Source organism: Vombatus ursinus, unplaced genomic scaffold (assembly GCF_900497805.2).
Source record: "Vombatus ursinus unplaced genomic scaffold, bare-nosed wombat genome assembly UNPS02009132.1, whole genome shotgun sequence".
NCBI classification, from domain to species: domain Eukaryota; kingdom Metazoa; phylum Chordata; class Mammalia; order Diprotodontia; family Vombatidae; genus Vombatus; species Vombatus ursinus.
Genome location: NW_020948910.1, coordinates 4,548,827 through 4,573,073, shown reverse-complemented (window position 1 = coordinate 4,573,073; position 24,247 = coordinate 4,548,827). Strand labels below are relative to the sequence as shown.

Sequence of the window (24,247 nt, the reverse complement as noted above, 5' to 3'; positions counted from 1 at the left end):
ATGGACAAAAGTCCATGAGGTCATGTAGAATCATACACAACTGAATGACTCAACAACAAAATCGTTTTCTTAATGATATATAGAAAAGCTGATCATTTCTGTGGGTTTATTTTATATTATAACATATATATCATATTTATATTTTATATTACTTTAATGAATGGTTCATTGTTTCAGTTCCTCTTTAGCTGAATTTATAGTATGCTGTAAGTCATTCATGTGCAAATCATAGTAATTTTGTTCTCTTCTTTGCCGATGCTTATTGCCTCAATTTCTTTATCTTGTCTTTTTGCAATAGCTAGCATTTCTCGAACTATACTGAATAAGAGTAGTGACGGGAATCCTTATTTTATCTTGATCTTATTGGAAAAGCCGCTAGGGTTTCTTTATTTCAAATAATGTAGCTCTTGTTTTTATGTATTATTTATTATACTATGGGAAACTACAGAGGCAGGTGGTAGCACAGTGGATAGAGTGCTGGGTCTGGAGTAAGAAAAATCTGAATTCAAATTCAGCCTCAGATACTTCCTAGCTGTGTGACCCTGGACAAGTCACTTTAAACTTTACACTTTAAAGTTGTACAAAGTGCTATATGTATTATCTCAATCCTTGCAACAATCCTGTGAGATAGGTACCATTATTAGCTACATTTTATAGATAAGAAAACTGAGGCTGAGAGGGATTGTGACTTGCCCAGGTTAACACAGCTAAGATAAGTATCTGAGGCAGGAATTTGAATTCAGGGCTGCCTAATTTGAATTCAACACTCTATCCACTGCAACACCTAGCAATCTAGCTGATTATTAATTGATGGTATCATATATTGCCTTTCTTAGTGTTTTTTTTTGGTGGGAAAATATGCATAAAAGATCAGTCTAAGGGTAGATGCTTTAAAGACATCATCTTTATATTCACTTTGGGAGTGTGTCACTAGTACAGTTAGTCTTAAAACATTTTTCCCCTGGTTGCCAAACTTTTGTAAATATTTTGAATGGAATACAAAAATTATGTTGTGATAAAATAGAAAATGAAATAAATCTTTCAGTTAAAGGTAGAGAATAAAGGATGGCAGCATGATACAGTGGGAAAGAACAGTGAACATAGAGGTTCAGGACTTGAGTTCAGATCCTGCCTCTGCTGCTCAATATTCATGTTAAATGATTTAATTCTCAGGGCTTATGTTTCTTAACTGTGGTATGAGAGATATGTATTAGACAGTCACTTCTAGTTCTAGATCTATAATCCTATGGCATGGAGAATGGCAGAGCTTCATAGAATAATCCACATTTGTGGACTTACAAGAGATGATCAGGCTCTGGGGAAAAAAATTCATGCTAACCAAATTCTTAAGAAAATACTTCATTAATCAAAATATTAATGATGTGCTTGGCACAAGAACTGATACCAGCTGTCTGCACAAGGCCATCCTGATGAGCAAGCCCACTCAGAAGTCTAATTCATTAGTAAAGTGCAGGTGATACTGACATGCTAACCAATATTAGTTAGGCAACTAGGTAGTGAAGTGGCTAGAGCACTTAGCCTAATGTCAGGAAAACCTGAGTTCATATCTAGCTTCGGACACTAGCTGTATGACTGAGGCTTAGCTTCTCTCTGCCTCAATTTTTCAATTGTAAAATAGGGATAGTAATAACTACCTACCTTGTAGAGCTGTTGTAAGGATCAAATGAGGTAATATCCATTAAATTGTAAGTTCCTCCATTAGATTATAAGCTTCCTGAGTACATAGACTGTCAAGGGCAGCTAAATGATACAGTGGAGAGAGCACTGAGCCTAGAGTCAGGAAAATCTGAATTCAAATCTGGCCTTAGACACTTACTAGCTGTATGAACCTGGGCAAGTCACTTAACCTCTGTCTAACTCAGTTTCCTCAACTGGAAAATTGGAATAATAACTATCTACCTTTCAGGGTTGTTGTGATGATCAAATGAGATAATAATTGCAAAGCAATTAGTACAGTGCCTAGTGCATAGTAAATACCATATAAATGTTGACTGTTACTATTATTTTCAGAAGCACTCCCTCCAGTTGAGTAAATCCACTTAGGAGACCAAATTATATAATCAAAAAAGTTGTTTGAGCATAAAACTGGAACAATATGCAGCTACCTAGTGGTATATTCTTAAGGGATATTGCTAGACTCTGCTCTTGGCAAGGCCAGTATTAATTAGGAAAATCCCAGGGGGAGTGAAGGATAGGCTTCATGAGCCATGAGATGAGAAGAAATCAAGCGTAGTTCTCAGACTAAGCAAAATCATAAGAGTAAAGATGTGCTGATATCTGGTCTGAGATGAATAAGAAACCTATGCCAGTCTGAGTCCATGGCCAAGGCTTGAAAGCCAGAAATGCAAGAAGTCATGGAATTTATATTTTGCCTAAACTGAGATTACTTCCCCAAAACTTGGTCTTTTTATTCTGGAGGCTTTTAAGTCCTTCCTCTAGATGAAACTAATGATTCAAATAGCCCTAGGAGGGGCCCTGCTGCTTCAACCATTCATTCCCAGTCATGTACCCATAAAGCATACCTCTCCCTAAAACTTTCCTCAAGGACTGGTGGAACACATGGGTGGATATAAAGTAAAGTATACTTCCAACTGGTAAGGCACCAGATTTAATTCCTGAGTAATAGGGAAAATCTTACCACCCATTCAGCCTATTCTTGTGTAAATTTCCTAGTGTAAATGTTGTGAGGTTGTCAGACTTTGATTCCTGCACTCATAGGTTTACCTGATAATTTGTTGTTATATTCCTGTACTGCAGAGTCTATGTTTTGCAAGATGAGTAGGGATAGGACCTTTAACTGTGATTTCCTTGGTTTAGGTAACTCCTAAGTGAGAAAACACCTCCTATCAATTCAGATCAGCTCTTTCTTTTTGACTTAGAATATTAGAGAGTTGCCTAGAGCTCTGAGAAGTTAATTGACTTGACCAGGATCACACTGCCATTATGTGTCAGAGGCACAACTTGAACTCAGATTTTCCTTGTTTTGAGCCTACTTTTCTATCCTCTACTTCTTGCTGCCCTTTTAAGGATTAATAAAAAGAAAAAAAAATGTGGCTGCAAAGTTTATATTGTGTAGAAAGGTCTGCCAGGGTGATTAATCCATCCATGTGATGGTCAAATTCTGGATTTTATCACTATACATCTGTCTCATAGATTATTATGTTCAAAAATGTAGGTGATGACAAAATTACCTACTGAAAAGGTCTAGTGCATCATGTTGATTAAGCTAAGCTGCTAGGCTACATGAAGATACTTTCGTAATTAGAGGGTCATGAAGTCTCTTTGTATAACCATTTTGTATAAGGAATAAATTGGAGATCTGTAAGGTGTGAGCCAGATTTAAAGCTATACTTGTGTACCCTTTAGGTATGATTTATAAATATACATACATTAAACAAGAGTGTGTGTGTGTAAATGATGTTTTTCTTTAAACATTAAGCATTGTTTTGATGGTTTGAAAAATTCTGAATTCTTAAATTTGATTAGCTTCCATTATAACTGTACTAACTTCTTAAAACCTAAAATATGGCCTGTTTATTTTTTAGGCTTGTGGTCTCACAGCAGGAGATATTACTACCATTAAACTACTTAATGAAACAAGAGATATGTTGGAAAGGTATGTGTAGCCTGCATATTAAAAAATACGTATTTGAATTTTTTGTGTATTTTAATGTTCCAAAAATGGCATAAATTAAAATTGGATTTTCAACTTGATTTCCAAGATTGAATCATAGAATCCCAGAATTATAAAAATATATAACTACTCTGTCTACTAACTCCAGACATAATATCACTTAAACATTGGAGATAGATGTATTCTTAAATGTTTTCAGGCATAGAGATGCTATGACATAATTAACCAATTTGTTTTATACTTAATTATTCTTAGTATCTGAAAATTTTTCTTCCACCTAAATCATTTATCATTTAAACCTATTTGTATTCTCTAGTAACTTTGATATTTCAGTGGACATTTCGGGCTTTTTTTCCATCAGTGCAAATCACAACCCATCTTCTTGTCCTGTGAGATTCTTGTCCATTTGCATAGTCTCCACAGAGTATCCACCCAACATGCTTGTGCTCTTCTTCTATGTCTTTTACATCTTGTGGTTACCAGATGATATGTCTCAAGGACATTTTTTGGGGGGTTGTTTTCCTTTTCTTATGCATAATCTCAGAGTCTGGTGAACTTGAGATCTTTAGTTTTGGCAGTAGTGCATCTTGGCAGATTGTACCTGGTAATTCACACTCACAAAGGTCGTCTTTGAAAATAGGAATGTAGATACGTTAAACATCTAAAATGAAGAGATACCTGGAGAGGGAAGCAGAGTTAAGTTATTGAAGTAAGCATTTTTGCCTAGCTCCCCCAATACAGCTCCTCCATGATGACCTAGAAAATACATTGGTCAAATTCTGATTGGAAAAGCTAGTAAAAAGTCACAGTGAGTCATTTTTCCATCTCAGGGCAGCTTAAGAAGACAAAGAGGGAGGTCTGCAGAAACTGGAATGACAGGCTAGCCAGGAGCACTACAGCAACAGCAAGAAGCATTCCAGTGCCTAGATGCAGAAAAACGATCAAGTCAGCACCAAGGCAGGAAACACTAGGCAGAAAGTTTTGAGATCCCTGAATTCAGTGGCTCATTACCCAGTTCAGGTTCGTAGATCAAGGGCAGAAGGGAACACTTGCAAATGAGCTTGGGTCCCAACTGTCTACTGGGAAGGGAACTGGCTCTAGAAATATAACTGTGTGGCTCTGAGCCCAGAAGCAGATTGGTGACTCAGTCCTTATCTTGGTGACTAGTGACTTTATATTGGTGACTAATCTTTATCCCAGCACATAAGCCTATATAGTAGAATAACCAGTTAGGAGTACCAGGCCAAAGGGGAGCCAACAGTTCAGTCACTCTGAACCTGCCGGACCTACCAGGGGGCTAACAGTGACTGAGTCCAGCAACAATCTACTGAAACCCAACCACCCTGAAGCCAGCAGACTCAAATGTGTGTCAGGAACCTACAGAACTTAGGTCAGGAGGGCAGTGAACAAACCTCTCCCTATGTCACCAGTTTGGGAACACTCAAAACTTATAGGCTTCCAGACTGAGCCATGAAAGCAGCAGAAGTTAAAGGACAGAAGCTCAGCCAGACATGTCCCCGCTCCCCACAGAAGTATGCAGAGCTTAGCACTAACATAAAGTCCAAAATCAAGAAGTAGGCTGGAAGGATGAGCCAAAAAAAAAAGAACCTAGCTATAAAGTTACTGTGGTAACAGGGAACCTTAATACACAAACATAGAAGAAGATAATGACTTGAAAATTTATGCAAGCAAAGTCTCATAGAAAAAAAAAATGCAGATTAGACTCCAACAAAAATTCCTAGAAGAGTTAAAGAGTTTTTGTTTAAGTGCAAAAATTATTTTTAAAAGACCCAATTTTTAAGAACCAAATGAGAGTGGTAGAGGAAAAAATGGGAAAAGAAATGAGAGCTATGGAAGAAAGATATGAAAAGAAAATTAACAGCTTGGCAGAAGAGGTACAAAACCCTCCTGTCTCCTTGAAAATCAGAATTGGCCAAACTGAAGCTAATGAGTCCATGAGATATGAAGAACCAACAAAACAAAGTCAAAAGTCCAAAAAATATGGGGGAAATGTGAACTATCTCATAGGGAAAACAACTGACCTGGAAAATAGATTAAGAAGAGATAATTTAAGAAACACTGGACTAACTGAAAGAAATGAATGAAAAAGTATAGATATTATATTTTTGGAAATCATAAAAGAAAACTGTCCAGATATCTTAGAACCAGAGGGCAAGGTAGAAATTAAAAGAATCCACTGGTCACCACCCCAAAATGAAAACTCAGTAATATTATAGCCGAAATTCGGAGCTCCTAGGTTAAGGAGAAAATACTACAAGCAGCCAGAAAGAATTTAAGTACCAAGAACCACAGTCAAAATCACATAAGATTTAGTAGCCACCACTATGAAGGATCTGAGAGCTTGGAATATGATATTCCAAAAGGCAAAGGATTTAGGCTTACAACCAAGAATAAACAACCCAGAAAAACTGAGTATAATCCCATTGGGGGAAAACTGGATCTTTAATGAAATAACAGACTTTGAAACCTTCTTGATGACAAGACCAGAGCTGAGAAAAAATTATGACATTCAAACACCACACAAGAGAAGTATAAAAAAAGGTAAGCATGAATGAGGAATCATAAGGAACTAAACAAGGTTAAACTATTTACATTATTACATGGGGAGATAGTATATGTTACCCTGCACATGTATATCAATATCAAATTGCCTTCTCAAGGAGGGAAGGAGAAAAATTGAAACTCAAAATTTAAAAAGACAAATGTTAAAAATTTGTGTTTACATGTAATTGAGAAAAAATAAAATTAAAATTAAATGTAAAAAAAAAGAAGAAAGAAAAACAAACCTCTGTTCTGCCCCTGACATTTCTTTTTTTTTTAAATAATGGATGCAGATTTATTATTTTACAGCTAAGAAGGAAGGAGATACAATCTCCAAATGTCACCTCCTGTTCTTGCCTCTCATTTATTTATGGACTAGGTTTATTATGTGTCCCATACCTTTAATTCTTTTTTTTTTAAATAATTTATTTATTTTTAGTTTTCAACATTCACTTCCATAAGAGTTTGTTTTAAATTTTCTCCCCCTCCCTTTTCTCCCCCCTCCCCAACACAGCATACAATCTGTTATAGGCTCTACATATACATTCATATTAAACATATTTTCCCTTTAGTCATGATGTAAAAAAGAATTAGAACTGATGGAGGAACCATGAGAATGAAACAATAAAACAAAACAACAAAAGAAAAGGAGAGCAAATAGTATGCTTTCATATGCATTCAGACTCCTTATTTCTTTCTCTGGATGTGGATAGCATTTTCCATCATGAGTGTTTTGGAGTTGTCTAAGGTCTTTGCATTGCTGAGAAGAGCTAAGTCTATCAAAGTTAGTCATCATACACTGTGGCTGTTACTGTGTACAATGTTCTCCTGGTTCTACTCATTTCACTCAGCATCAGCTCATATAAGTCTTTCCAGGTTTTTCTGAAGGCCACCTGCTCATCATTTCTTATAGCACAATAAGTATTCCCTTTCATTCATATACCACAACTTGTTCAGCCATTCCCCAATTGATGGGCATCCTTCAATTTTCTTGTTATAAATATTTTTGTACATGTGTGCCCCTGACATTTCTTGTGGAATTGTCAAGCATCTCCATTCCTCAACTCTTTTTGAAGCCATGCTGACACCATCTTCCAGGTGAAGGATCCAGGTGAAGTCCTCCTATAAAGGAAGATTCTGGCAAGAGTCTTGCCAGCAGTGACCAAGAGACCCCCTTGTGATTTTCACAAGACAATATATTTCCTTTACCTTTATAGAGATGGACAATGGAGGCATCCTTTATCTCCTGGAAGATAACCTCCTCTTGCCATGTAACCAGGAAGATTTCAGTCAGCTTTTGTATTAGCAGTGGACCCCCACCTTGTAAATCTCAGCTGGAATAGAATCAGCACCAGGCACTTTGCCACAGAGACAAGCCTCATGGTATTCAAAATCTCTTCTTCAGTTGGAAATTTGTCTAGAGAGTTATTGATTTCAACTTAACTAAACAGTCTAGTGGCCTCTGCATTGATAGATAACAATCTGTCCAGAACACTATAGAACTGTTTAGCCTATCTCTCCAGGATCTTATCCTTATCACTAGTCAATGTGGCTCCATCAGCAATGAGTAGTTGAGATGTACCATAGGTCTTTGGTCCATAAATACCCTTCAGGGCATCATAAAAGCATTTTGGATTGTTACTATGAGTGTAAAACTGAATTTCATCTGCCTTTTTATTGAACCAAGAATCCTGCATCTCTCTGAGCTTCATTTGCAACTTGACTTTTGATGGAGTTAAATTCTACTTTCTTAGAGACAGATGAACTATCCTGCTGGTAAACCCTGTGGAGTTTTCATTTTTTATTTAGCAGCTATCGAATTTCCCTATCATTTTCATCAAACAGCCTTAATGTTTGTGAGTGTTCTGGCCCAGATGAGTACATGCGGTGCTGTACATCAAAGCTCTGAAAGTTGCCCACTCCTTTTCTGTTCCATTGTTGCCAATCATTGATGGCTTAGCTTTCCCTCCAAGGTAGCAGGCACTCTAAGCTGTTGACATTAAGTCACATGGTAGGGGCCTTGGGGCAATCTTGTCTTGGGGGCCACAGCTTTTGTTGAATGCGGATATTTAGCTTGAGAGGATAAGTCTGTAATCAGTCCTGCACTCTAGCACACATCACCTTTGTCGCTATTAAATCCTGCCTGTCTGTTCTCCTTACAGTGACATGGCCTATTAAATGCCAGTGTTTGCTGCAAGGGTGCATTCACAAAGTTTCATTGTGTTTAGGTAAACAGAAGACAGTGTTTGATGAGAAGGTCATAAGATACACAGGTCTTCAGTACTAAGTGACCGCTGCTGTTGCTGTTTTCATCTCCATTCCTCCCAAGGACTCCCTGCCATATCTGGTAGTCCCTACCTACTTTTTCATTAAAGTCACCCAGAGTTATAAGCTTGTCCTCTTTCAACACATTGATGATGAACATTTAAAATGAAAGTTAAAGAACAGTTAGTTATAATACTATTTAAACTGTTTTAAAAATAACTAAAGTCCTACCAAATTCTATAATATAAATATTGTCTTGATACCTAAACCAGGGAATCAAAATGGAGAAAGAAAATTTTAGACCGGGATGGGGAACTTGTGGCCCTCTAGGTCCTCAAGTGCAGCCCTTTGGGGCAGCTTGGTAGCACAGTGGATAGAGCACTGGTCCTGGAGTTAGGAGGACCTGAGTTCAAATCCAGCCTCAGATACTTGACACTTACTAGCTGTGTGACCCTGGGCAAGTCACTTAACTCCATTGCCTAGCAAAAAAAAAAAAAATTTAAATGAAGTGCAGCCCTTTGACTGAATCCAAACTTCACAGAACAAAACCCCTGAATAAGAGGATTTGTTCTGTACAACTTGGACTCAGTTAAAAGGCCACACCCAAGGATCTAGAAGGCCACATGTGGCCTCAAGGCTGCATTGCAAGTCATGTCATCATCTCCTTGATGTCATGATCTTCTAGAACAGACGACAAACCACACACATGCACACACACAAGTCCCCACCCCTGCTTTAGACCAATTTCCCTAATGAACATTGTTGCAACAATTTTAAATAAAATACTACCAAAGAGATTATAGCAGTATGTCTCAGAGTTTATATACTATAATAGGCTAGATTTATACTAAGAATGTGAGGCTAGTTCAATATTAGGAAAACTGTAATCATAATTGCCCATATTAATAACAAACCCACAACAATCATAATTATTTCAATGAGGCAAAAAATAAAAAGCTTTTGACAAAATAAAACACTCATTCTTGTTAAAAACATAAGAAAGCATAGGAATAAATGGAGTTTTCCTTAAAATAAGTAGTATTTAAAATCAATAGACAGCATTATCTATAATGGGAACAATCTAGAAACTTTTACAGTATGATCAGGAGTGAAGCAACGATGTCCATTACCATTTACTATTCAATAATGTACTAGAAATGCTAGCTGTAGCAATAAGAAAAAGAAATAAAAGGACTAAGCATAAGAAAGAGGAAGCAAAACTAGCACTTTTTATAGCTGATATGATATAGATGATATGACCTAGAGAGTCAACTAAATAACTAACTGAAACAACAACTTCAGCAAAGTTGCGGGATATAAATGAAATCTGCAGAAATCTTCCACATTTCTGTATATTACCAATAAAATCTAGCAGGAGGAGATAGAGAAGTTCTATTTAAAATATAACTATAGACAATATAAAATACTTGGAGGTGTACCTGCCAAGACACACATAGAAACTTTATGAACATAATTACAAAACACTCTACATAAAGGCAGATATATATAATTGGAAGTATATTATTTGTGGGTGAGTGAGCCAATATAATAGAAATGACAATACTGCCTAAATTATTTTATTTATTCAGTGCCATGCCAAACTACCAAGGACTACTTTATAGAACTAGCAAAAATAGAAACAAAATTTATCTGAAGGAATAAAATGTCAAGAATATCAGGGAAATCAGTTTTTTGGAAGGGTAAAAAGGTGGCCTATTAGTACCTAATTTCAAAGTATACAACAAAACTGTAACTGTCAAAAATAACTTGGTACTAGATAAGAAATGACAGATTGGTCAGTGGAAAAGATTAGGTTCACACTATGCAGAAACAAGTCATTACCATACCCTAATATTTGATAAATCTAAGTATCCCAGCTTATTGGCCCAAGAACTTAGTATTTGACAAAAAATTATTGAGAAAACTGTAAAACAGCCTGGCAGAAACTAGTTGTAAATCAACATCTTACACCAAGATAAGCTCCAAATGAGTACACGTCTTGGACATAAAGGTAACATTGTAAGCAAATTAGAGGAACATGGAAAAAGTTACCAGTGAGATCTCTGGAGACGAGTTCATGACCAAATAAGAGATAGAGTAGTATACAGCAGTAAAATGGAAAGTTTGGATTACATGAAATTAAAAAAAGGTTTGCTCAGACCAAACCAATGCAGCTAAAATTAGAAGAGAAGCAGGAAGTTGGAAAAAATGATTTGCAGCAAGTTTCTCTGACAAATGTCTCATTTCTAAGATCTATAGGGACCTAATTGAAATTTTTAAGAAGAGAGCTATTCCCCAGTTGATAGATGGTCAAAGGTTATGCCTAGGCAGTTTTCAGAAGATGAAATCAAGCTATCAATAGCCAATGTTCTAAATCACTAATAATTAGAGAAATGCATATTAAATCAACTCTGAGGTTCTACCTCATACTCATCGGATTGGGTAGGTTGGCAAAAAGACGGAAAATGACAGATGTTAGAGGGATGGTGGGAAACAGGTTCTCTAAGCACTGTTTGTGAAGTTGTGAACTGGTCCAACCATTCAGAATTATGCTTAAAAAGCTATTGAACTATGCATACCTTTTGAACCAGAAATATCACTACTAGGTCTATATCCCAGAGAGGTCGAAGGAGGAAAAGGATCTGTATGTACAAAAATATTTATGGCAACTCTTTTTGTGGTAGCAAAGAATTGGAAACTGAGAGAATTCACATCAATTGAGGAATGACTGAACAAATTATGGTATATGGTTATGATTCAAAACTATGTGTGTAAGAAATTGTGAAAGGAGATGATTTTAAAAAAATCTGGGAAGACAATATGAACTGATGCAGAATGAAGTGAGTAGAACCAAGAGAACAGTTTATGCAGTAGCAGCAATATGTCGTATCCAGCATCTTCTGACTCTTCTGTAAGAAAAACATTCATAATAGATAAATATGAGGATTCTGAGTAGTCTGGCAACCTATGAGCTCTCCCCCCACATAATCACAACTTCCTTTTATCTCCTGGTTTCATTTATCAGAAATATTTCCATATTTATCAAAGTAATAATTATTATACTTAGTGACATCTATATATAGTGCCTTAGGGCAGCAGTGTCAAACTCAAATGGAAACAGGGCCACTAAACCACATGTAAGGATGCCTGGGGGCCTCATGGTGACTTAGAAAACCACATATCAACATTACCTATATTCTGTTGTATATTTATTTGTCTTGTTAAATATTTCCCAATTACATCTTAATCTAGTTTAGGCTTCTTTCAGGAGTGTTGTGGGCCATATGCAGCCTGTGCAGTTGCATGTCTGACTAATAGCTCATTTTATCTAATAGCTCATTTTATCTAATAGCTCATTTTTTCTGCCTAGAAACTTCATGAGATAAGTGCAGTAGGTACTGTTATCCCTATTTGTACATAGAAAGAAACTAAAATTGAAGAAGCTTAAATAATTTGCTCAAGGTTATATAGCTAGTGAGTATCTGAAGTAGAATCCAAACCTAAGTCTTCTAGACACTTAGTCAAGCATCCACTATGCCATATAGGTTATCTGGTTCAGTTCTTCCAATACTTCACCACCTTATTGGCAGTAGAGAAAGATCTCATATCATCCTAGACAAGAGAAACAATGCACACAGAAGTATGGAGGTGAGAAAGTATAGGGCACACATGGAAAATAGTTTAGTTACAGAAAAGAGTACATGGAGTAAAGGGGGATTATAAGACAGAAGCTTTGAATTTTGGGTGGTGAAAGAGTATGAACTTTATTCAGTTGGCAATAAAGAGACACTGGAGAATTCAGAGCAGAAAAAAAATTACTAAATCTTTGTGTAAAAAAGTTGGGTTTTGTTGTGATATGAAGGACAGACTGGATAGATGAGCAAGTGAAGGCAGGATGATCTTTTGGGTGGCTGTCCAGATGAGTAGTAATAGGGACCTTTATTAGGGTGGAAGTTGGAGTATATAAAGAAGGCTATAGTTTAGAGAGATTATGAAAGCAGAGGTAGATTAAATGACTTGGTAACTGATTGGATATGAAAGAGAGGTTAGAGAAAGAATAGTCAAATATAACACTGAGCTTCCAAACATGAGAGATTAGTTGAACGGTAATGTCACTGACAGAAACAGTTAACTACCACTTATCCTCTAGACTGGATAAACCCATCCTTAACCATTGTCCCTAGGTCTTAGTTATTATTTCTTTAATTGCTCTACTTTTTGAAGCCTTTCTAGTTTCACCATATTATCTCCCTCTTTTAAGTAGAGACACCAAAAATAAAAGCAGTGTAAGTAGGCATCTTTTACCATTCATGATATCCTATTTTATTAGTTTTTCTTCAAACTTGAGTACTATTATTAGTTGTAGTCTGTGTAATATAAACATCTTTATTCACCCATAATCTAACAATGAATCTAATAGACCAGGAGAATTTCCTGAGGTAAACAACACTGATACTGTGATGTCAAACTAAATTCTATAAATCAGTGAATAATATAAGGAAAGATGTGTAAGTCTTTTTTCTGTGCCTGATGCATAAAAAACAATTTAATCAAATTACATTTATTAAAATAACAGTGATTTCTATGGGTACTAATACGCAGGGGTTTAACAGAAGTCATTATAAATTTGAAATTGATACTGCTAGCTGTTGATTATGATCATATTTGAGAAAGTTTTTAAAAATTCCTTCTATATAATGTAAATAAATATTAACCTTTTTTTTTAATCTTACGCAGTCCCGACTTTAGTACTGTTTTGAACACCTGCTTAAACAGAGGTTTTAGTCGACTTCTGGACAATATGGCTGAGTTTTTTAGACCTACTGAACAAGATCTGAATCACAGTGACTCTATAAATAGGTAAGATCATTATGAAAAAAAAGTGTTGAATAATCACAATAAGGTAAGTGCTTTGAACACTAAAAAAATTATTATCGAAAAGTTTTATTCCATCTTAAGGTACTTTAAAGACATACTAAATACCTTAGTATATAAAATTAAAGTATTCCTTCAGTTGAAATGAAATCTGCTAAGCCAAAGACTAGAGTTCCTTTGCAGAAGATTCTATATAGATTAAAGATAATATTAGTATTTCCCCCAAAGAAGCTTTTCTGTAATATAATAGGTAGTTAGGAAGTAAAGCTATCTTTTATAAGCTACCTTCCAGTGATCTCTATGGGAAGCAGTATGGGTTAGTGGAAAGAGCACTGACTCTGAAGCCAAAGGACTTGGGTTTGAATTCTCCCTCTAATGCTAAAGGTATCCTAAAAATATTTTATATCTATACTATCCAGGATAAGTAATAGTTTTTCTTTCTTTTTTTAGCTTTTAAATTAATCAAAAACAAGTAATTTGCTCTCTACTAACCACATATTGCCTTAGATAGAATTTTGTACACATTAGACACTAATGAACATTAACTAAAAGAAATTTAGAATTTCTTTCTAAAATTCTCAACACCAGCATTTTAAATCTATAATAGTGTACTTATTCTTTTTATTGTGTACTATGCTATAAAAACTACTGTAAATACCATTGATTTAGTGTTTGTATAACTTAAAGAATAGTCTTTTTTAAAAAATCTCACCAGTTAACAATTAAATGTAAGAAAAGCTTTCTGAATTATTGGAGATTTTAAAAGAAAAGCTGTTTTGTTTTTGTTTTTAAAAAAAAGTGCATATGTAACTGTAACTAGGTTAATAAAAGGTGGACTAGTAGAGTTCCTTATAGAGATATTTTAATGAATGACCACATGATTGCCACTCAAGTCCCTTCCTACTCTGCTGTTGAGTGATTCTGTAATTAACCTGGTAATTATTTTGTCGTAAAAATATTGCTTTTGAAATACTGCTAAAGCTATTTCAAAACAACTTAAGTACTTTAACTATTTCCCCCAAAATTTTATTTGCATACTTTACTTAACGAACCTTTTCTTTATTTAACATAAAACTAAACACCAAGATTGGCCTGTCAAATCACAATTTCCCACTTAGTGGAGTTCTAATTAATATGATTTTACTCTAGTATCTAAATAGCAAACCATTGACTGTAGGTATTTTCCTTGTAACCAGATTCATAACATAATTTGTAACCATTAGGATTTCTGAGTTGGGTAAGAGGCTGAGCTGGAAGATTTATAAGATTCCTTCCAACTTAAAAGTTCTTTGATCTTACAAGACAATAGGAAGGTAAAGGAGGTAGTGAGATTATAAACCCATTTTGACAAGTTAATGATTGTCTTAAGGTCAAGATCTTAGATCACAGGATTCTGGATTATAAGTTTTATAACTATCATCTAGTCCACCCCCCTCATTTGGTAAATGAGGAAGTTGAAGTACAGAGAGGTTAAATAAAGACGCATAACTCCAGGTGCATAAAAGTAGTGAGTAAGCAGAGCTGGGATTCAGACTCAGGTCCTCACACTCCCAACCCAATGTTCTTTCCTGAAAATTTCTTAAGGCATTTTGCATAGATCTATTCTTTGCCCTTATCATATTTTGCCTCGTACTTACTATACGTGCATAACTTATGTCTCCATTAGATTGTAAAGTCATTGAGGGCAAGGATTGTGTTGTTTTACATCTTTATATTCTGGAGGTCTCACACAATACAATACCTTACACATCATAGGCACAACAAATACATATTAAATGAGCTTAACTATATCATTCATTTGCCTACAGATCATCTAATTGTAATCTTTTCTTGCCAGAAAGATTATTTTGTTTTTTGCCATTGTTATATTCTTCTTTAAGGTAAAGAACTATGTCTTACACTTCTATGTTCTCCACAATGCCTAGAATAACAACCTGTACCATAATGGACACTAAATAAATATTGATTTAGAGAGGAATAAATACTATCAGAGAAATATCGTATACATATCATTATCAGAAGTAGCATTAGAAAAGTTTTTTAAATTAATATAAGAATAAAATTCTGCTGCTATTTATAATTTCAGAAAATCCAAAATCCAACATAATGACACCTTTTCATTATGGGAGTTTGTTGCGTAAATGTAAATTGACCATATTTATGAAAATTCAGATAAGAAATGAACTATATATAAAGTATATTATATATTCTATGAACTGATCGTCAAGGCATATTTATGTGTACTGAAACCTCCTACCAACTCCCTCTTCCATTTATCAGATACTACTCCCCTATTCAGACCCATATTTTGTTTCAGCCAAACTGTTCAATGCCATATGCAAATATTCTTGACTCAAGCCCATCTCTTTCCTTGAAAAGTCTTCCTTCTTCCTTTCTGCTTATTTAAATCACATTCTCCTTTGAATACATAGCTCAAGACCTCCACTACAGAGCCTTTCTTGACTTGTTGCAGTTTCAATGAACATTTCGTCTTCCTTTTGCACTCTGGAATCTGGCCAAACCAACCTTCTCTCTATTCCTCTCACATGACCCTCTCTCTCCTGTCTCCTGGCCTTCGCACTAGCTGTATCTTATGCCTAAAATGAACTCCCTTCACCTCTCTCTGTTAAGATGAAGCTCAGGCACCATCTTTCTCATGAAGCCTTTCCTGATGGCCCCAACTGCTGGTGCCCTGCTTCCCAAACAACTTTGTATTTAATTACTTGGTCCGTATTTGTTGTAGGTTATATTAAAACTGCACAGTGTATTTTTGTATGCACTTATCACTCCCATTAGCATATAAACTCCTTTGCACTCAGAGTTTGTGCCATTCTTTGTCCTTATGTCCTCAGCACCTGCCCAGAGCAGGCTCTTAATAACTATTGTCTATTGACTCATCATTGGAAACTTAGTGTATGCTGCCTTGTGTCATTGTTCATTCTTTTATGTCCATGTCTTTTCTCCAGTGACATTTGGAATTTCTTGAAGGTAATGGACCTATCATAACTTTTTTATATCCCCAGCACCTAGCACAGTGTTTTTGATGAGAACATTGTACTCTGTTTTTTCCTGTCTTGGAAGACGACCGCACCAAATAATTCTCCTTGTGGTTTTCCACAGTCTCTCCAGCGTCAGCCTACCATTAGCTAAGATAATTCCAATAATAAATGGACAGATCCATTCGGTTTGCAGTGAGACCCCTAGTCACTTTGTTCAGGTAAGAAGCACATTTTCTTGGCACCGTGAAATAAGAGTGTACAGTAAGTTGGGGATGTTACTACTGAATTCATGTATCTAAATTGTATTTCTTATAGTATAATATGTTTTTGAAAGCTATAAAACACAGTTGAGGGGTAGGCTGCTGCTTTTGAGTCAGTACATATTATTCTGGCTAATTTGTGAAATTTGGGAGTGAGTCTCATGGTGTTTCTGTAGGACATGCCCGTTGGAATACAAATTGGATTAGGTGTACCATAATGGTCAATGGAATTCATATTAGCATTGGGAGAGATCAATAATAATTTACATTTATATGTAACTTTTACTGTTTTCAGAGGGCTTTACTTATAGCACCCATGATCTAACAAAATTAATATTAGTGTTCATTTTTAAGGGAAATCCTAACTGCCTAGATTAAATTCCTCTAAAGCAGGCTTCTCAACCTTAGATCTAAAACTTAATGGATTTTCTTTTTAGCTTTTTGTTAATAGTATTTCAATATAGTTGGTTTCCTTTATGACCTATGTATATTATTTTATGCACTTAAATACATTCTGAAAAGGAGTCTATGACCAAATCAAAAAAAAAAAAGCTTAAGAAATCCAGATCCAAAGTAACCCAGTAATTTCTAGAGTGTTAATATATACTATATATTTTTTTCAGCTATGATTTCTATCAGTTAGTATACCAAATCATTTCTGAAAAGGGTTATTATAAATTACTGGAAATAAAATCAGGGCTTTAGTATTATAACTTATAATCTTTGTTAATATGGGATAATTTTTTGTGAGGTTTTTAACTCAGAAAACTTTACTCATTTACTAAAAAATTAAGCCTTATGAATTATAGCAGCTAATCTAAGATCAAAGAGATAGGGAAAAATCACAAGATAGTAATGTATTTTATCCTATTATGATGCAAAAAGGGACAAGGAAAAACCAATATAAAAATTGCAGATACATTAAAATAAGGGAGAACTGGCATTTCTTTGTGTCAGCAATTAAATTTTTTAAAAAATTGCTCTCAAATCATTTCAAATATTTTAAGAAGTCAAATTTTACAGACAGCTCAAAACCCCATGATGTCACTTTAAAATCAGTTTACTGAAAGTTCATTTAAATTTTTTGGGTTTGTTTTCATTAAGAATTGTTGGTGCTTTATATAAATTGAGTAAGATTTTAACCCTGCGTTGTCATCTCTATTAGGACCTATTGATGATGGAACAAGTGAAAGACTTTGCTGCTAATGTGTATGAAGCTTTTAGTACCCCTCAGCAACTGGAGAAGTAATTCTCTTCCTCAAGATAAATCCCAATGAAGTCCACTTGAGTGGAAAACACATACACACACTGCATACAGATCAAGTATTTATGGTGCAATGATTTGTTACTGCAATTCCCATTAAAATTGTTAATCAAAATATTATTTCATAATATAATAGAATATTTGGCCTGTTAAAAGTGTTCATTTGAAAAAAAATCATCCAACTGCACCAGTTGTTGACATTTCTGTGTGCTTAATGTACACACAGTGGAAATAGCATATTTGTATCCTTTCAGCATTAATATCCTTTTAAAATTGCTCTTATTAAGAGTTGAGTATACCATGGCTATTAGTATCAAATCTACTAAACAACTAGTTTAGTTATTTTTATAATATGTGAAATACAGTATACTTTAATGTTAATACCAAGGAATATCTGTTTGGGAAATAAGTGATGGGCTTGGGTAATAGTGGAGTCTAGAAATTTTGCTATTTAATTAAAAAAAAAAGTTGTGCAGGCTATAATAAAAAGGAATGGGTCAGCCTTTTTTCCCAAGTTACCATTCAAAAAAGGTCAACTACTTATCCTCAAAAAATGCACTGGCAGAGGACTTCTCTCCTTTATATGAAAATCAGTGAATTTTAGCTATTTATCAGATATGCCTGACCAAAATGTTAGGTATTCTGTGTCTATCAAGCCTTAGAAAATTATATTGAATTAGAGGTTAAAGTTGTATTGATGCTGTTTACTAACAGCTCTTGTTATTACACAATTGTTGTGAACTTGTTTGTAAATATTCTTATTAATTTACTTTGTATTGATTTTTGAATCCAGTGAATGTCTGTATTGCAATAAAGTATTTTAATGTAAAATGTGATTTGTTTTGAGTTAATCTTTTCCATTCCTAATCTGTTTATTCATATTATTCATACTAGAACAAAATTGTTTGTGGGGGCTAGGTTTTTTTAAGCTCAATTTAGCTTCCTTTTGACTGGCAAATTGATTAATACCTGTTCCTAACTAGGTGACAAAATAGGACAGATTACTGGATTTTGAATCAGAAAGACCTGAGTTCAAATACCACTTCAGATACTCAATAACTATGCAAGCTCTTGGGCAAAATCACTTAACTTGTCTTGTCCTGTTTCCTCATCTATAAAATGGAGGTGATAATAGAACTTATCTCACAAGTTTGTTGAGAGGATAAATGAGATAACATGTATAATGCTTTACAAACTTTTAAATGTTATACAGCATCTTCCAAAAGTCTTAGTGTGGTTTTAAGCTTTAATAATTTAAATAGCCATTAAATTAATAAGCTTTAATAGCTTAAAACTTGACCAACATTTTTGGAACACCTTGTATAAATGCTCGCTATTATTAGCTATTGCTCAGGGAACAGACTTTTCAAATAATGAATTGTGCATACCTGTCTACAGTTCTATTCTTTATTTAGAGATAGAGTTGAAATAAATGAGCTATTTTTTATATGACATGATGCAAACTGAAATCTCTTAATAGCATTAGCTATTCTTATTCTGGTTAATGACAAACTCATGAAAGGAGCTATGGACTTGAAAGTAGGAGAGTTAGGTTCATATCCTGCCTCCAAAGCTTACCAGCAGTGTGATCATAACTATGAAACTTAACCTTTCTAAGCTTTAGTTTCCTTCTCCATTAAAAAGAGGTGCTATCATTTGGACTACTTATCTCACTGGATTGTGCTGGTGAAAGAGGTCTGTAAACCTTGAAGTGATTTATAATTGTGAGTTGTCATTAGTATGTCCTTCAGTTCTCTTAAGTGCAGGTGACCAGCAATAGGTAGAAATTCACTTTTGAAGTGGTTGAAGAGCTGGACCTAGAATAGTCATAAATCATTTCAAGGCACTTTAGCACAGTGGAGTGTCCCAGAAGTCAGTACTTGGCCTTGTGCTATTTAAAATTCTTACAAATGACTTGGGTAAAAATCATCACTATTCCCCATATATATGTTCTCTTTCTGTTACTGCACCCAGTGTCACCCCATCTTGTAATCCATTTCCCCGTCTCTTTCTCATAGAATCCATCTTTCCAAAGCTTAGCTCGAGTGCTGTCTCCTACATGAGACCTACCCTTATCCACCCAATTGCCAATGCTTTTCCACAAAATTACTTTGGATAAAATTTTTATATATTTTGTTTACCTGTGTACACATCATTCCTACCCACCTCTAATAAAATGTAAGCTTCTTGAGGACAGAGACTGTTTTACTTTTGTCTGTCACGTAGTAAGTACTTAATAACTTCTTGTTTCCTTCCTTCCAGTTTTGAGTACCACCCTTTTAGAAAGGACATTGGTAAGCTGAAGAGTATCCAGAAGAGGGGATGCAGAACAGTGAAGAGACTTAAGTTCATGCCAAGTGAGAACTGGGTGAAATACATGGGGACATGTTTAGCTTGTAGAAGACTCAAGGTGGGAGGCATAATCACTATCTGCAAGTGTCTGGAGGGCAGCAGGTGAAACACAAAACAGATAAATGAATCTAGACTTTTTGTTGGAAAAAAAACTTCCAAACACTTAAAGGTATCTAGAAGTTGAATGTGCTATCTTGGGAAATAGTGAGAAATCTCAGTGGAGGTCTTCAAGAAAATTCAGTCATTGAGCATTTATTGATTGATTGCTTTTTGGTGAGGCAGTCAGGGTTAAGTGATTTGCCCAGGGCCACACACCTAGTAAGTGTCAAATGTGTGTGGCTGGATTTGAACTCGGGTCCTCCTGACTCCAGGGCTTTATCCACTGCGCCACCTCGCTGCCCTTCATTGAGCATTTATTAAGCACCTACTATGTATCAGGCACTGTGGGATACAAAGGAAGGGCAAAAACAGTCTCTGCTCTCAAGGAGCCCACAGTCTAATGGAAGAGACAACATGCAAACAAGCTATAAATAGGGTAAATTGGATGTAGACTCAGAAAAAGCACTGGGATTAAGGAGGAACAAGAAGGCCTTCTTTCAAAAGGTGGGACTTTAGCTGAGACCTTAAGGTGTCAGAGAAGTTAGAAGATTGAAATGAAGAGGGAGAGTATTCAAGGCATGGGAGATAAGCATTGAAAACCACCAGAGTTGGGAGATAGGAGTTGTCTTATTGGAGGAACATCAAGGAGGCCAGGGTCACTGTATAACATAGAAGGTGTGCAGGGGAGTAAGATGTAAGAAGATTGGAAAGGTTGGAAGTGACCAGGTTACTAAATATTTTAAAAGGGAATTTATACTTGATCACAGAGGTGATAGAGAACCTCAAGTTTATTAAATAAGGAGATGATATTGTCAGACCTGCACTTGTAGGAAGGTCCGTTTGACAGCTAAGTGGAGGATGGATTGGAGATGATGAGAGACTCAGGGCAGGGATACCAATGAGGAAGTTGCTGCAATCATCCAAATATGAAGTGATAAAGGCCTGCAACAAGATAGTTGCAGAGTTAAAGGAGAAATGAGACCCTCAATGGTAGTAGGGAAGTTAGGAGGGGAGGGTTTTAGGGGAAAGCATGAGTTCAGAATAGACACTTTTAAGATATCTTAAGGACATCCCATTCAAGACAGTTGGAGAAGCGAGACTGGAGGTCAGTAAAGAGGTTAGGATTGAACAGGTAGATCTGAGAGTTATCTTCCTAGAAATGATAATTGAAATCATGGGAGGTGATGAGATCATCAAGTAAAATAGTATAGAGGCAGAAGAGGGTCTAGTATGGAGCCTTGGGGATCCCCACAGTTACCAGGCACAGTGTGGGTGAAGATCCTGCAAAGGAGACAAAGAAGCCATCAGACAGGTGGGAGACAAACCAGGAGATGACAGTGTCACAAAAACATAAAAGAGAATATCAAGAAGAAAAGGTATTCAACACTGTCAAAGGCTGCAGAGAAGTCAAGAAGTATGATAATTGAGAAACAACTATTTGATTTGTCAAGATCAGTAGTCACTTTATAGAGAGCAGTTTTAGTTGAGTGATGAGGTTGGAAGCCAGACTGCAAAGAGTTAAAAAAGGAAAGTACCTCTTGTAGACTGCCTTCTCAAGGAGTTTAGCCACAAAAGGAGATAATAGGACAATAGCTAGCAGGAATAGACGTATCAAGTGAAAAGTTGTTTAAGGATGGCGAGACATGGACATGTTTGTAGACGGTAGGGAAGCATACAACCACTTTTCAAGTACATTGTAGAAGTGATTTCTTTTCAGGTGTGGGATGGACTGTATGGACACTAAAGTACCTTCTATCTCTGAAATTCTGTGATTTTCTGAGCCCAGGCTAGTCCAGAAGCTGAGTGAGGAGCCTTCAAGAGAAAGCTCTTCTCCAAAATCTTAAAATTAACTAGGGGAGACTATGAGAGCTAAGTAGGTCAGAATATCGAGATCAAAGAAAGAAGAAAAAGGAATCGCGTACAAAAGTTGAAACATTTTAGAGGTAGCAAAGCATTGGGAACTAAGGGGGTGCCCATTAATTGAAATATGGCTGAACAAATTATGGTATATGAATGTGATGGAAAGGAATACTATTCAACTGTGAGAAATTATGAAGGGAACACTTTCATAGAAACCCTGGAAGACATGTTATGAACTGATGCACAGTGAATAGAACCTAGAAAACAATTTATACAATAACAACATCGTAAAGACAAACAACCTGGGAGGACTTAACTCTGTTCAGTACCATAACCAGCCACAACTTCAGAGGATTCGTGATGAAATATGCTCCCCATCTCCTAACAGAGGTGATGGACCGAGGGTATAAATTGAAACATACTTTTTTTTGACATGGCTGGTGCAGGAATTTGTCTATACACCTTTGTTACAAGGGTTTTATTATGGGTTTTTTTCCCCCAGTTGGGGAGGTAGGGGGAAAGTGGAAAGTAGAGATTTTTGTTTGTTGAAAAAAATAAAATTTAAGAAAAAGGAGGTCATGCCCTGATAATGAAAAATGTTATCCATCTCCTGATAGAGGTGATTGGGGACATAGTCAATGTGGAAATTTGTTTTGTTTGACTATGTTTATTACAAGGGTTTTATTTTTCTTGGAGGGGCAGGATGTTAGGGAAAAAAAATAAATGCTTCATAATTGGAGAAAATAAATGTTAATTAAAAATAACTAGGGAACATTAAAGAAGAGGGTGACCTTCTCTTGACTATGAGAGACCAGGACAAATATACCTATGTGTGTCTTGGCCTGTGATTTCATTGGTACAGAGCACTCCCCGTGAGAAAGCTACCTCTATCAACACAGCACAGATTTGCAACTGTTCTGCAATTCCAAGTCTCAGGAAGGTAACTGAGGAACTGAGAGATTACATGACTTATCTGAAGTGGGATTTAAACCCAGTTCTCCCCAACTCCAGGGGTTTATGAGAGTGAAGGCAGAATTATTTTTGAGCAGAGCCAAGTAAATATATATAAAATAGTGACTTGTGAGTTTCTTCTCGATATATATCGAGGACAACCAGATTGTACATAATTTAGCATCTGGAGAGAATATGAAACACTAAGTAAGTGTGTCTTGATCAATAAGAACATAGGACTGATAATTGAATCAGAAATCACCTGAAATAGTTGCCATCTATAGAGAAGACAACTAGACTACAAAGGATATGCTTGAAATTAATTATCCTTAGCTTTAAAACACAGTTTTTAAAAAAAAATTTTGTGTGAGTGGGTCTCCCTATCCCACCCAGGTTGTATACTGATTAGCACAGAATCACTTACCTGCTCCATTTTTCCCATCAATGCTAGTTTGCCGCTTGACCAGTGGCCCTGCAATCCTGGGGGTTCACTACATTAGTATCAGACTTAGTGTAGAGATCCTGTTGGCTTTAGCCCTACTGTAGCTCAGGTGTCATCCTCAACTCCTAACTCTCTCCCCACCAAATCCAATGTGTTGCCTGTCCATTTTACTTCTGTAACATCTCTCATTTGTAACATCCCCCTTCTCTCCCCTGATACTGCTACCATGTTATTGCAGGCTCTCACAACCTCATACTTGGAACTATTGTAGCAACCTGCTCGTTGGTCTCTCTGCATTCTAGTACATCCTCCACTCAGCTGTCAGAGTGACCTTCCTGAAGTGCAAGTCTGACCATGTACTCAAACTCCAGTGGCTCCCTATCACGTCTAGGATCAAATATAAAAGACTTCTCCTTAATTCCAGGGCCTTCTCTCTGTTGATTGTTTCCCATTTATCCTTTATATAGTTAGTTTGTACATAATTGTTTGTATATCATCTCCATTAGATTCTGAGCTCCTGGAGAGCAGGTACTCTTTTATTCTTTTGTGCTAAGCCAATGCTTAGCACAGTGACTGGCATATAATAGATGTTTAATAAATATTAATTGACTGTTTCCTTTAACATGGCTGTCTTTTCTAAATTGATAACAAAGTACCTCAGGG

At 35.9% G+C, this 24,247-nt stretch overlaps 1 protein-coding gene across 3 annotated transcripts in view; it reads left to right on the top strand.

Moving 5' to 3' along the window:
* PEX3 (peroxisomal biogenesis factor 3) overlaps positions 1-18,668 on the top strand; it is a 46,789-nt gene extending 28,121 nt beyond the window's left edge. For all 3 annotated transcript variants that reach the window (XM_027850747.1, XM_027850746.1, XM_027850748.1), the window contains exons 9-12: positions 3,567-3,637; positions 13,220-13,342; positions 16,478-16,574; positions 17,782-18,668. In XM_027850747.1, coding sequence (XP_027706548.1) covers positions 3,567-3,637; positions 13,220-13,342; positions 16,478-16,574; positions 17,782-17,865 — 375 coding nt within the window. In that variant the 3' untranslated portion in view covers positions 17,866-18,668. The remainder of the gene's footprint in view (positions 1-3,566; positions 3,638-13,219; positions 13,343-16,477; positions 16,575-17,781) is intronic.
* Positions 18,669-24,247: the final 5,579 nt, after the last annotated feature.